The sequence below is a fragment of the Epinephelus fuscoguttatus genome, linkage group LG5 (assembly GCF_011397635.1).
Source record: "Epinephelus fuscoguttatus linkage group LG5, E.fuscoguttatus.final_Chr_v1".
In the NCBI taxonomy this organism is placed as follows: domain Eukaryota; kingdom Metazoa; phylum Chordata; class Actinopteri; order Perciformes; family Serranidae; genus Epinephelus; species Epinephelus fuscoguttatus.
The window spans coordinates 22,672,523-22,686,575 of NC_064756.1; the positions used below are offsets into that span (position 1 = coordinate 22,672,523).

The window sequence follows — 14,053 nt, forward strand, 5'->3', positions numbered from 1 at the left end:
TTGGCATCCATACAGGCTAAATGAGTATTTCAGATTCAGGCTCTGGAATGAAAACGAAAAAGCAGGAGGTGAGTAAATGTGTTTATGGGTGTGTGTGTGTGTGTGTGTTAGTTCAGCTGACAGTTCAGTTTAGTTAATGTTAATTCATCAAGAGAAACTCACTCTGAGAGAAAGAATATTTATGTTCATGTGCACTAAAGTAAGAGAGATGTGAATAGTTTTTGACGATTGGACCCCATCGTGATGTCATATATTAAAAGGGAAGTGGTGAAGCTAGAATAGTTTACGGAATACCCCTGTTGAGTATTTACGTTGGTGGAGGTGGTGATGGTGAGATTTAGAGAAAGGGTGCTGTAAATCTGAATGTGATGAGGAGTGGACTTTTGATGACCTCTGCACCGGATATGATGACTGGAGGTGAGTGCAGTGGGAGAGGGCACCACAATTTCACCTAAAATGACAGTTGGAAGCATCACAGGAGAGAACAAATTACAAGTCTGAACACAACAACATGAGAAGCTGATAGAGACAATTTGATGGACTGAAGGCAATTTAATAGATTTAACTGAAAGAGGAAACACCCATTATCAGCTGACTGGAAGTGGTACAGGGGGAAGTGAGGTAGATTGAGAGATTTGTGAATGAGCGAAACATAAAGATAGTCTTCTTCATTAAACTTGTGCTGAGCTTCATAAGGTGAAAGTTGAGCTTCAGTTACAACATATTTACTAACAGGTGTGTACACAAATCTGGAGCAAACTGCAAACTTGAGCGTCTCTGTTTGAATTAAACAAAATCTAACGTTCACTTTCAGAGTTAATAACATCATCTTTGAAGGATGTGGCTACATTATTTGGTCTCTGACAAAACATCACTCACAGGTCATGTGCTGTATCTGTTTTCCTCTCATCAGCTGAAGTTAGTGTGAGGCTTAAAGGAGCACTTCGCCCACAAAATGAGCATTTGTAAATCAGTTGGTCATGTCGTGTTAACTTGAATTTGTGAAGAATTTTCTCGCATGCCTCCATTGAATACAGTGAACATATCTACTGATTGATTGATTGGGGTCCACATTTAACAACAACAATACTATAACAAAACACCAGTTTACAAACTGTCACAAAACTCCTGCTTATAATCCCAGTCTTATTTGTCCAGTCATATACTCAGTAGATCCCAAACCCAGGCATTTGCATTTTAAAAGAAAACTTAGTATTGGAGTCTAGCTCTGAAGAGGGCATGTTTTTTTTAATCAGTTCAGTTTTAGTAAGATTTTCATGAAAATGCACATGTTTGGGAAGTACTGAGTATACGACTGGATGAATGAGACTTGGATTATACAAAAGACGTTGTGTGAGAGTTTGTAAATGGATGTTTTAAAATAGTTTTGCTGTTGTGAAACAATGTTCCAATCAATCAAATCAATATGTTCACTGTTTCCCGTGGAGGCATACAAGAAAAACATTTCCTTCACGAATTCAAGGTAACACAGCATGACTCACTGATTCACAAATATCCATTCTATGAGAGAAATATTCCTTTAAGCAGTCTGTGTTGGTCAAATCATAAGGGTATTTTACAGAGTTAAAGCCTTTCTAGTTTGAAATTCCCCAAATTTGGCTTCTCAGTCTCCGGACAGTGTTTCCTTGCTGAGCTGTGGCAGGAGAGAGGATGGATTTTGTACTAAAAAGACTATAACTTTGTTTCCTGATATCTGTTACACTGAAATTGCATTAGGAGGGGATCACTTAACCAGCAGATATGAGAGGAAGAACTATTACAGCAACCAGTAACTCTGAAAATGCACATATGTCCATGTAAGTATTGTCTTATGACTTGAAAAAAATGTGAACCTCTATGGTTTGAATTTAGGTATCTTACTGTCACAATGTCTGGTCTTCATCTTTGCAAATATACTGCGATGTTACACTGTAGATGCTCAAACTTGAAGGTATACTGTACTGCACGTGGCTCTCTAATAAACATATAACAACTTGAGTAAATCTTATGGAAGCAGGAAGAAGCAGGAGATCTTTAGGATGATGGATATGCTGTGCAGCACAGACATTACACTGCATGTGTTGCATAACTGTTACTGCTAAGTGCTCCTGCTTCCTGTACAACATAATGCTTGTTATGTTGTACACAATAATACATAATGATAATAACCCTGTGTATTACCATCTCCAGCTGCAGCAACAATATATTGTCAATGGACATTGTCATTGTCATTTTGTATGCTGATTTGATACCACACTTCTACTACTTAAACTTCTGGCCACATTGCCTTTGTAAGTAACAAAGCATTTTATAGCGAGACTGCAGTCACACCCAGACAGGTCAGTCACCTCACTGTGCTGCATCTTCCGCCGTAAAGGAAAGCTTTCACAATGGAAGCTGGGTTGACATTTTAAAAGCACAACTTGAAGGTGGAAATTTTTTGATAGATCAAAGTTCAAGAGATGTGAAGTGTGTTGGCATTTTAAAGATGGCAGGGCCTGTAAAAATTACCTTTATCTTTTTTCATCCCTTAGCATGAAGTTGACATGTGAAAAATGAATTGTCTTTACCAGTAAGACAAGAGCACTGGTTGTTTGTTCAAACACTTGAAACGACCTTGTGACAAGTGACCTTTTGAGTCATGTACCTTTGACTGATGCAGAGCATGAGGTGGAAAACACAGGGTGCCAGCTGGATGACCAGATAGCAAGAGACAAATCCACTGTGAGAGAATAATGAGAAGAGCACAGCTGAATTTAAAAAAATGCAAATTCATTTATTAATTAACAAAAGATTAAATCATTCTGTAAACTGATTTTTATTCAGATTTTTTTTTTATTCTTAATTTTTGCAAACATGTAGAGCAAAATATATTTGTTTGATGGAGTTCTTAATTTTGAGAATAAGCATGATGAGGAGTCTTTCATCCCCCACATTGTTGTTTCACAAAGTCATAGTTTAGCTTTAGCAAAGAAAAACTGTTGTGATGTGAAATGAATTCTGATGTACCTTTTGGTTTTGCATCTGTCTAACAACTACAATCGCTCTGCAATTTACTTTAATTTTGCAAATTGTTTTACACTGTTGAGTTATTTCCTTTTAAAATGCATTATGCCTGAGTGCACAGAGGGCAAGCTCAGCAGCTGGCGAAGCCTTTTAATGTATTCGATGGCCAAACTGCAGGTTGGTGGTTCTGCAGTCACAATGGCTGATGAGGAAAGTGCAATCACAGTTTGCGATCATGTTACACAGTTACAGCAAAGCATTTCCAGAGTTAATAAGGTTTTTGTTTTGTAACCATCAAACACTGACAATATCTCAGGAAACAGGATGACTGAGCTGAGCTGACGTGATAATGGTCACAAATAACAGCAACAAACATTTTTTTCTAACTCCGGTCCACACTTTACACACATTTTTGTTGCTGTTGTCTTTAAAGATGATTGTCGTGATATTCAGTGTATTTTTTTTTTTTGTTTTTACTTTCTGCATAGCAAAACCTGACACATCTTGTTCCTCTGCGACATAGACTTCCACTGTTGTCCAAACACATCAGTGAGTTCCTTTGTTACCGTGAACATGGTTTACTTTGAGCCAAGTCCACATACACTTTTCTGCAGCTAGAAATATTCACAGCACCAACGGCTTGCTAGTTGCTTTTTTCAGACAGATGCAGTTGTCATTTTCATGGCCAGCACCCACAATGTGTGAGTATCAAGTGTACTTCCACCCATTTTTGCGCCTCTGGGCGTGCAGATCTAAAAATGTGTTATGGTCATATGCAGTGTTGGTGTATTGCTATTTTGGGGCAGCCACTGACAACAAAAAACTTGGTCTACAGTCAACAGCAGAACATTTTTCTGCTATTTAATGGGTGCATTATTCAAATAAGTAACATATGCTTGCATAGGTGGGTTCACAAAGCGTGTTCACTCTGCTTGTAACATAAACAGGTACGCACAGACAGATTGCAGGTAGGTGAAATAATAAATCGTTAAGGAGGGAAATACCAATTTGCCACATTTTCCATGTAACTAGCAGTGCAGGTACACCTGGCATTTAAAGGGAATGGGAGAGGACATGAGTGGTTGAATTCATGTTATGCCCAAAACACACTTATGCCCCACGTGCTTTACTTTGCGGAATTAAAGAGCACAAGTGGCATTGGACATGCCCTAAATCCACTTGCACCATGCGCTATACATCATTTCAAAAGGGCCCCACATGTGTATTAATCCACTGCTGTAAATAGTCCCCAACAAGTGTGCTCTTCACTCCCGTCCATGTAATATTTACTAAAAGCTACAGAGCCAAGCTGTTTCAGGAAATTACTAAGCCTTTTTAATAAATGAAACTAAATATTGTGTAAGCTCTTTTGAAAGGGTTAAGTTGTCAGTATGGGAACCAATGGGCTGTAAGGAAATACTGTTGAATAGGAGGGTAACCTAATGTTGGCAATTCAGTCTGATTATCGTGGCTTAGATTGAACAAAACATTTCTAATTGTCATGTATGTCATGTCATGTATGGTAGAAATTTGATTAATGACGAGAAACCATCTACAAAGCCTGTTCCGACAGCAGCTGAGAGCACTAGTACATTTGCATTGAGGAAGTGCCTTTCACCTCTCATGTTCATCACTCACAACACACAGCATACACTGCAGCTTTCAGAGAAAAACTCAAATATCTCGAATCATCTTCCTCTTCTGGCAAATTAGATGAATGTTGCTTTTCACAGAATTACATAAAGCTAAATAGAGATCTAATCGCTGATGCCAGGTACCAGTCTCTCTTAGGTTTGGATCTTTTACTAAGTGGAGGGTCTTCCCTGCCACTTGGTGCAAAGACAGTAGTATGCAGAAGCATAGCTGATAAGATAGTGACAAACCTGCCCACACTTCAAAGAAATAAAAGGAGACAGAAACAGAGAGAGAGTATATCATTTGGCATTGTTTGGCAATAATGATGGATGTAGTGTAGGAGGAGACAAGGGTGTACTTTCAACAGTGTGGCTGACTGGAGTGCTCTCATTACAGAATGGAATACAATTCACTCCCTTTGCCTCTATAGTCACAGGGTCCTCTTGAGTGCCTCAGTCTGTGACATGTAATATGTGTAAAAGATTCAAGTCTTTGTCCTCTGACAGCTCTGAGTGATTTTGTGTGTGTTGGTGTGTGTGTACTAAAACGCATACATAAATCTGTTGAATCAATAGGTCCATGTTGTTGCAAGCATCTTTGACAATTTGCATTGGTTGGACTCAAATGATAGTACATTCAAAGATAAATTACAGCTGTCAAATCTGCTGTAATCTGCTCTTCTTTAAAAAGGGCCAAAATAACAGTCTGTCAGACTGTGAGTGAAAAGGTATTTTATGCGGTGCAAGCAGTCCTTACTCATTAGTCTCGTGTAAGCTGAAGACATGTCTTCAACTATAGAGAACCTGAGACAGTAATGATCATTGCTTCTTGAACATATGATTAAGAACTAGAATTTTGTCATAATAAGCGAATGAATTTTTGAGTTATGGCCAAAAACATGTTTTGTGAGGTCACAGTGACCTTTGACCATCAAATTCTATTCACTTCGTCCTTGCGTCCAAGTGAACGTTTGCATCAGATTTGAAGAAATTCCCTTAAGGACCTTGAGATATGGCATTCACAAGAATGAGATGGATGCAAGGTGACAGTGACCTTGACCTCTGAATGCCAAATTCTGACTAGTTCATCTTTCAGTCCAAGTGGATGTTTTTACCAAATTTGGAGAAATTCTCTTAAGATGTTCTTGAAATATCACATTCACGAGAATGAGACAGGCCAAGCCACAGTGACCTTGACCTTTGACCACCAAAATCTAATCAGTTCATCCTTGAGTCCAAGTGGACGTTTGTGCCAAATTGGAAGGAATTCCCTCTAGGCCATCTTGAGATACCACATTCGAGAGACTGAGATGGATGCAAGGTCACAGTGACCTTGATCTGTGACCACCAAATTCTCATCATCATTGAGTACATGTGGGCATTTGTACCAAATTTGAAGTAATTCTCTTCAGATGTTCTTGAGATATCATGCTCATGAGAATGAGACAGACAAAGCCACAGTGACCTTGACCTTTGACCACCAAAATCTAATCAGTTCATCCTTGAGACCAGGTGGAGGTTTGTGCCAAATTGGAAGGAATTCCCTCAAGGCCTTCTTCGGATATAGCATTTACTAGAATCAGACAGACAAAAGGTCACAGTGCTGTTGATCTTTCACTATTAAAATCTAACCAGTTATTCATTGAGCCCAAGTGGACGTTTGTGCCAAATTTGAAGAAATTCCCTCTAGGCCATCTTGAGATAACACATTCGTGAGACTGTAGTCTCGCTCACCAGACCTTTCTCAAGAAAAGAAATGGTTGAAAACTGCTACAAAACCAGAGGTGGTAGGGTGGGACTTCAGCGGGTGGCTCGTTCCGCCCAATAAGAGGCTGATCTACCTAGACTACAGTTACCTTGACCTTTGACCACCTAATCTAACCAGTTCATCCTTGAGTCCAAGTGGACATATGTGCCAAATTTGATCCCTCAAGGCGTTCTCAAGATATCACATTCATGAAAAATGGATGTACAGACATACAGACAATCCAAATACATAATGTCTCCAGTCACAGCTGTCACCGGCATGGAGGCAGAGTAAGCACATTGTCTGCATCTGGCTGACTGCTCAATTTTGTGGGTGTTTTCTTTCAAAAAGCTGAAAGTTACACTTTCTAGATGACATTTATGTACGGACAAACAAATAAAACATCGAAGACAAAAAAGAATATTGTTCAAAGTTTGTATTATCCGTTACCAAGGCTGGGATAATCCTTCAAACATGTTATACACAGTTGAGGCATATTTTTTGACAACTACATAAACTTCAGGTTACACATGTATAATAGACCATCATAACTACAGTATGTTTTATATTGTATTAGATAACTCTACTACTTCACAGAAAAATGCAACATATTGACATGACAGGTTGTCAATAATCAAACTACATGCACTCTCCAAAACCTAGTTTAGTAACCCAAGCTGTCTCTCTATGTACTTAGATCACAGGAAGAGGTCTGCTTCTCTTAACAACAGTAAACAAGGAGCTGTGATGGTTGAGAGGTGTCCGTTTACCTGCTCAGGTGTAAAAGTTCTGCCTTCATTGGCAGTATTTGAATCCTATGTACACATAACTGTAAGGACATATTTTTCACCATTTTAAATACAAAGCTGTTTTACTTTAGAGATGGGTGAGAACTGGCAAGTCAGGTAATGAACAGCCCAATACTGGAGTTCATTCAAACCCGCAAAGACATCTTTAATCACATATATTTTCTAAGAGTCTATTGTGGCTCAAAACTAGTGGTAATTACCGGAGTAATTGCTGTCACTAGATCAATACCTCCAGTTCTCACTACAAGATGTGCATTTATGGGGATGCATTTGTGAATGTTGATGGGTTTGACTCTACGTCTGCACATTAGTAATTACCAGCACAGAGGAAGTCCTTTGTCACTGTAGAGCACCCAAAAGAGATTGAAGCGGTCTTTATCGAAGACATAAAAGGGACTGTACTTCCAGTCAGTCCCATTAAATGACACCAGAAACAAATGTTACTACTCTTTTAATAGGAGGCAGTCTCATTTTTGATATTTAAATCTATTTCTTTAGAAAAATAAAATACCTCAATAAAAAAAAACCATCGACACCAAATTCTTATCTTTATCTCTTGTGGTGATGTGGCATTTCCTTGCCACACTTCAGGGCATCTTGCAGTGGGAGGAAAAGAACATGCCTCTCTGTGTGACAAATTATGATTTAAAGTTTCACTCTAATTTCATCTGTAAAAACTCCCCAGGTCAGCCGCACAGTCAAGCTGTCTTCATCATGAAAGAGTCATCAAAACAGATGAAAGAGGACCAATAACGGCAGAGGTAAATACCCAGAGGGAAGTTTTGATGACTTCAGGCTGGAGAAGAGAAACTGGATTTATTGCTGTAAAACTGTCAACAAATGTGCTGTGGAAGTCTCAACAGCTGGAGGCTATTTTTATCCGACCCATACAACTATTTGTCTCTTTCAGGCTTTAGTCGACCATCCCAATCCTCCCTCACTCTCCCTACTTCTTTCCTCCTTCGTAAGTGAGCTCGAGTCCTCCATCTCTCTCTGGTCAGAGGATGCTGACCCTCTCAGTGAGGCCTTGCACATCTGCATCCTCCCTACCCTCCTCATCATCAGAGGCCGGTGCAGGAGGAGGAGGCACAAGGTGAGCGGGGTAAGGCAGAGTATGTTCACGGGCAAATGCTTGCCAGCGGCTGTCATCACTCTCATGGGTGATGTAACGGCCGCCGAGTTTAGTCTCCAGCTCCCGCAGGTCCAACCATGTCTGATAGTCCTGAGACACAAGACAAGGGAATAAACACAGGGATGAAATTTCAGTTTCAGTTTCGGGAACCTCGAAATTTGATTAACGTTAAATTGGCTTTTATGTGTTTATAGCACATAAACCGGTAATCACATTAGACCGTGTGCGTGTGTGTGTGTGTGTATGTAACTGTATATGTGCAAGTTCGAACTTGGATGACCCCAGACTGGTCTGACTGCTTCTGAGAAAATCTAAAAAGACACTTTTATCCAAGTAAGGGCCACTGTGACACGAAAGGTTAATTAATACATGGGCGTTCTTGCAAAGAAACAGCAACAGTGAGTGGACTGGTTTAAACCGATAGAGCCTGTTTTCTACTGCTACACATTTAGTTTTGAAGGAGACATATAAGAACTCTGCAGTTGATGAAAACACATTTTTTACAGTTAAGTTATCCTCAATAAAGCTCCTAAATATCAGCCTTGAGAGTCTGTCTTGCTGCTTGTTTATGAGTGAAAACGCCTGGTGTTTATATTTGCCATTTTTTGGAGTGGCTACAAATTTCATTGACTTGTTTGCAGAAGTCAAATAAAGGTTTAGCTTTCTAAGTTATTGGCAGAAATGCTTCTTATTGTAATTTAAATTGGGGATTAATGCTTGTACTGAAAGTGTGATAAAGAGTGTCAGACAGACTTCCGTATCTGTGTATGTGCATATGAAGAGTTTCTATACACTACCTGTAAGTACACATGGCTGAGACTTTTGTCCACGCTGTAGCGTTTCCTCATCTTAACCTGCAGCAGGTTGTTGATTAAGTCGGTCGCTGGAAACACAAAAATATACAAATCCATATATTGTATGAAACTGTCAAGTTGCAGAAAAAAAAGGAAACAAAGTTTTGAACTCTATATGACTGTTTTACTCTGTACCTAGTTGTGGTAGAAATGTAACGTAGGAAACAGGAAGCATGTTTAATATGAATGTATCATCATGATGTAGATGGAAACGCAGGTTGTAAAGGAAGTGCATTATTACAACATGATTGTGAAACACTTTCATTTGAAATTGCTTGTCCTGCTTTTACAGTTCAAGTTAACCGTCCTCATCAACACTAAGAGTTGATGATTCAACTTTATGATCATTTCATCTCTAGATGTGTCTCACAATGAAACTTCCCCCTCATTCCTCCCCCTCTGTGTTTACCATCACTGGAGATCTGTTTCCAGGGGTTGGGAGGGTACATGAAGGCAGCGTTGTGGATCTGGTCATTAATATCTTCATCCTCATTAAAGGGGAATGTCCCACTCAGGCTGACATACATAATGACGCCGACAGACCACATGTCCAGTGAGCGGTTGTAGCCCTGGTTCAGCAGAACCTCCGGGGCCAGGTAGGCCGGGGTGCCGACCACCGAACGGCGGAAAGACTTCTCACCAATGATACGGGCAAAACCAAAATCACACAACTTCACCTGAGAGAAAGAAACAGTCGGGTGAAAACAGAGAAGTGGTGAAATGACAGAGAGGCAACAGTAAATACAAGTGAGGAAACACTTCTGAGCAACTGCACCACAAGTGCTTTGATGAAGTATTGACAGAGTGTGAAAACCATAATGGCTGCACAATGCGATTGCGTTTTAGTGTGTGTGTTATAGGAGTATTTGAGTGTGTTTTTTGTATACCTGGGGAAAGGGATCAGCAGAGGCAAGCAGCACATTCTCAGGTTTCAGATCACAGTGAACGATGTTCTTAAAGTGTAGATGCCTCAGAGCTGCAAGGATCTACACATACGCACGCCCACAACCACACAAACAGGATATGATTTAGTCTAAGGTAACTACAAAGGCGAATACAAACAACACACAAAGAGACGTTATGACGCATTAGACATGCATCAAGACACCCAGAAACCAAACCACAAAAAGCATGCAGCCAGACACTGCAGCCTCAAGACGTCACTGTCAGCAATAAGTGGCACACACCAGCACACACATTCACACTGCATAAATATACTGATACACACAACTAATCCTGTCTTTGCTGGGGTGCATACACACCTGTGTGATGAGGAACTTAGTAAGCCTCTCAGGCAGCCTGCCTTTCTCACTGGAGAGGATCATCTCCAGCATGTCACCATGTAGCTTCTCCATCACCACAAACACTTTCTCCGGGGTCTCAAACATGCACTCCAGGTTCACAATGCCCAGGTGACGTAAACTCTAAGAGAGGGGCCAGAGAGGAGGAGGAGATAGGATTAAATGGCAATGTGGGATTTATTTGAAAAAGAGGGGGAGCATGAATTAGCAAACAAAAGAGGAGAGTGGTGAGAGAGGAGTATGGACAGAATGAGAATTGAAAGAGAATATCAAACAGTGTGAGAGACAGGAGTCAGTGTGACAGAGTTTGAAGAGAACGGAAGACAAAAAGAAAGACAGACATAGTCGGCAAAAGATGGTAAACCACAGGAGAGAAATGTGAATCACAGCAGGAAGAACAGAAAATGGATTATTACGTAGTTGTGCTTCAAAAATGCCATAAAATGTCCTCCAGAAGGCATACTTATATAATTCAGAGCCGTAAGTGTATTCCACTTGAAAGCTGGTGAATGTGGCAGAGACTTTTGGACTGGCAGGCTGAATGAGTAACTGCCTTTCAGTGACAGAGTCATTATCAAGTTTAGACAGCAAATGGACTAACAAAGCTCCTGTCTCCATCTGCTGGTGAACAATGAACTGTACATTTAAATAAAACTAAACCAGAGAAAACTGGCAGTTGAAGGAAGTTAAAATGAAATGCATTTCTGTTTCCAAATTATGTCTAAATTCAACTATTCCCAATAAAATGTATTTTATAAATGCATTTATTTTATTTTATCTAAATCTCTACAACACAACATTTGTTCTATTAATTCACTCCTTTAACCAAATAATTATTGATATTTACACTTTTTTTCCTCAGAAGTGCAAATTTTTTTAAGTCATGTTGGCTTTCAGCTGTTTAAAAAAACTAAAATACTTCATCTTCACAATTTATTTTGAACTTTAAATTCACTAAATTTTAGAGCCAAGTGGCGACAGCCAAAATGTCAAACTCAGGGCCTCTGAACAGGAGTCTACAAACCAAAGGGTGACATTGCCATAGTTACCTCCATTATTTTATACAGTGTATGGAGCCTGACCCACCAAGCCAATGGTCAGCTGTTGGTCAGTGTTTGGCCGTCAGTGAGCGTCTGTAACCTCTTTGGCCCTTGTCAGCTTTTTTTTTGTCTTTCTATCTTTTCTTTTCTTTTTTTTTTTTTTTACTCAAACATTTCATATTAGCGATTTATTTTGAACTTTGCAAATACTATGTCAGTTTCTAAATTTTAGAGCCATATGGCGATGGAAAAAATGTCAAACTCAAGGTTTCAAAACAGGAGTCCACAAACCACTGAGTGACATCTCAGTAGCTACCTCCATTATTTTAAACAGCCTGCAGAGCCTGACACACCAAGCCGATGGTCGGCCATTGATCCATGTCAGGCTGTCGGTGAGCATCTGTTGCCCTAGTTTTTAGCGGTGTGTCCCACAACAGCTTTTTTTTGGCCAATGTAGCATGTAAGATAAGATCTTTATTGTCTCCCTTAGGAGAAATTTGTTTTGGACCCGTGAGAGACCATCCACCGTCACACAGCCACCACATATACAGACAACATATAAACATATATATATATATATAAAAAAAAAAAATCGGTATCAAAGATGCAAAGCCTGTCGTGTGACAGCGCTCTGATTGGCAGCTCAGCTGCTGCTGGTATGGAGAGATACTTCCTCTCATGCAGGTGCAGAGTGTACATACTGGTTGGCTATTGCCTATAGTGTTTGAGAGACATGGGCAACACGAGGCTTTTGTTGCCTCTAGTTTTTTTGATGTTCAAAAAATTCATCACTGGGAACATGAGTGCAGCTGTATAAGGCAGTAATCAGATAACTCTGACCTTTGCAATCTGACCTTTTCAGTCTTTATAGATGCCAGTCTGGCTTTTGTTAAACCGTACAGCCCAGGCTAATGTTTCCCAAACTGATTGTCCCTCCTCTTTGATACTATTGTCCTATTAAAACACATTAAGCACTATGAGTGTGGGGTTTCCCTTTACTAAAAAATTTGTCCATGAGCCATGGATTGGTTTGATCAGACACTAAATCATCTGTTCCTAAGAAGAAAATATAGAGGAAACTGTCCCTCTAGAAATGCTTCTTTATTTCTTTGAATGACTCATGTGGGATACTTTGAGACTCAAAGTCAAATTGAGTTCATATAAACCTCATCAATCTCACAGTGAGCACTCGTAAAGGACTGTCTGTTATCATTCTTAATGTATAAGCCGGCATAAATCACAAATCCGATGTACAGCAAAGCACCTGTTACTGTGTCAGCATGAAAGCACAACCATTTACAGCCGCAGCGTGATTACCTGCAGTATGGCCACCTCGTTCCTCAGCTGGCTCTCCTGCTTAGTGGGAAAACGAAGCTTGTCAATGACTTTGACAGCGACATCTCTCCCCGTCTTCCTGTGCTTTCCTGTTGAAGAAATGGAGTGTTAGTGATAGATGTGGCTGTGAGATATTCTTCACATACGTGTGGACTCTGTATACTGGGCCCTGTCATCCAGAGTTATGATGCACTTGAAATAACGCTCCACTTAATTAACATTGCTTTTATAAAATAGTCTAAATCGGACTGTGTGAAATCTTGGGGGTTCCCTTTCAAAGACATATCTACTCACAAATGCATCAGTATAGTCCATGTTTTGTTCTTCTTTAGACACTACTGTTTACTACACAACACTTCAAAGTGGAAACAGACAACTTCTCATCTTTTTTACCCTTAGCATTTCCAAGAGGTATTATTGTTGGTACCACTGTGATAAAGACAACCTAATTGCTTTCCATTTTCCTCAGATCCTAAAAACTTGACAACACTGGACACACACCGTTTTTTGTTTTCCACAGTTACTTCAGTTGTTTCACCATCTGCCATTTCCACTACTGAGATTAGTACCAGTTAAGATCTTACACTGATACTCTTTGGTAACTCAATCAATTAATCAGTCAATCAATTTTATTTATAAAGCCCAATATCACAAATCACAGTTTGCCTCACAGGGCTTTACAGCATACGACATCCCTCTGTCCTTAGGACCCTCGAAGTGGATAAGATCAAAACTCCCCAAAACTCCCCAAAAAACCCGGTAACTGGGGCTAGCTACTGTAGAAAACACAAGTGCCACCCTCTTCCTGTTTTGGTTCTGCAATGGTTGACACAGTTCCCTTATCACTGAAATTGACCTTTCATTTTGCTAGGAAAACGTACCAGACAGTTGTGAAAGTGAGGCTGATAGGGAACCAATCAAAATGTTGTGCAATCAACATTTACGTCATAACAATTAGTTAAAGAAAAAAAACTATTTCCACTTTAAACCAATTTTGACCTTCACAAAATGAACCAAACTAGGGTTCAGCATCAGTTGGACATAGATCTACATACCTCCGTACACCACTCCAAATTGTCCAGATCCCAACACTTCATCAGCAAAAATCTGGTACACTGTACCAATATCCTGTAGGACAACAATATTTCACTCAGTAATCATCATCCTCAATGTGTAATTCATTTAAAGTTGGAAG

At 39.8% G+C, this 14,053-nt stretch overlaps 1 protein-coding gene across 2 annotated transcripts in view; it reads right to left on the bottom strand.

Moving 5' to 3' along the window:
• Nucleotides 1–6,809: 6,809 nt before the first annotated feature.
• prkd2 (protein kinase D2) overlaps nt 6,810–14,053 on the bottom strand; it is a 43,874-nt gene continuing 36,630 nt past the window's right edge. For both annotated transcript variants that reach the window (XM_049576558.1, XM_049576557.1), the window contains 7 exons: nt 13,914–13,986; nt 12,841–12,947; nt 10,445–10,606; nt 10,070–10,168; nt 9,592–9,859; nt 9,126–9,211; nt 6,810–8,418 (listed from right to left, as the gene is read on the bottom strand). In XM_049576558.1, the coding sequence (XP_049432515.1) occupies nt 8,194–8,418; nt 9,126–9,211; nt 9,592–9,859; nt 10,070–10,168; nt 10,445–10,606; nt 12,841–12,947; nt 13,914–13,986 (1,020 nt within the window). In that variant the 3' untranslated portion in view covers nt 6,810–8,193. The remainder of the gene's footprint in view (nt 8,419–9,125; nt 9,212–9,591; nt 9,860–10,069; nt 10,169–10,444; nt 10,607–12,840; nt 12,948–13,913; nt 13,987–14,053) is intronic.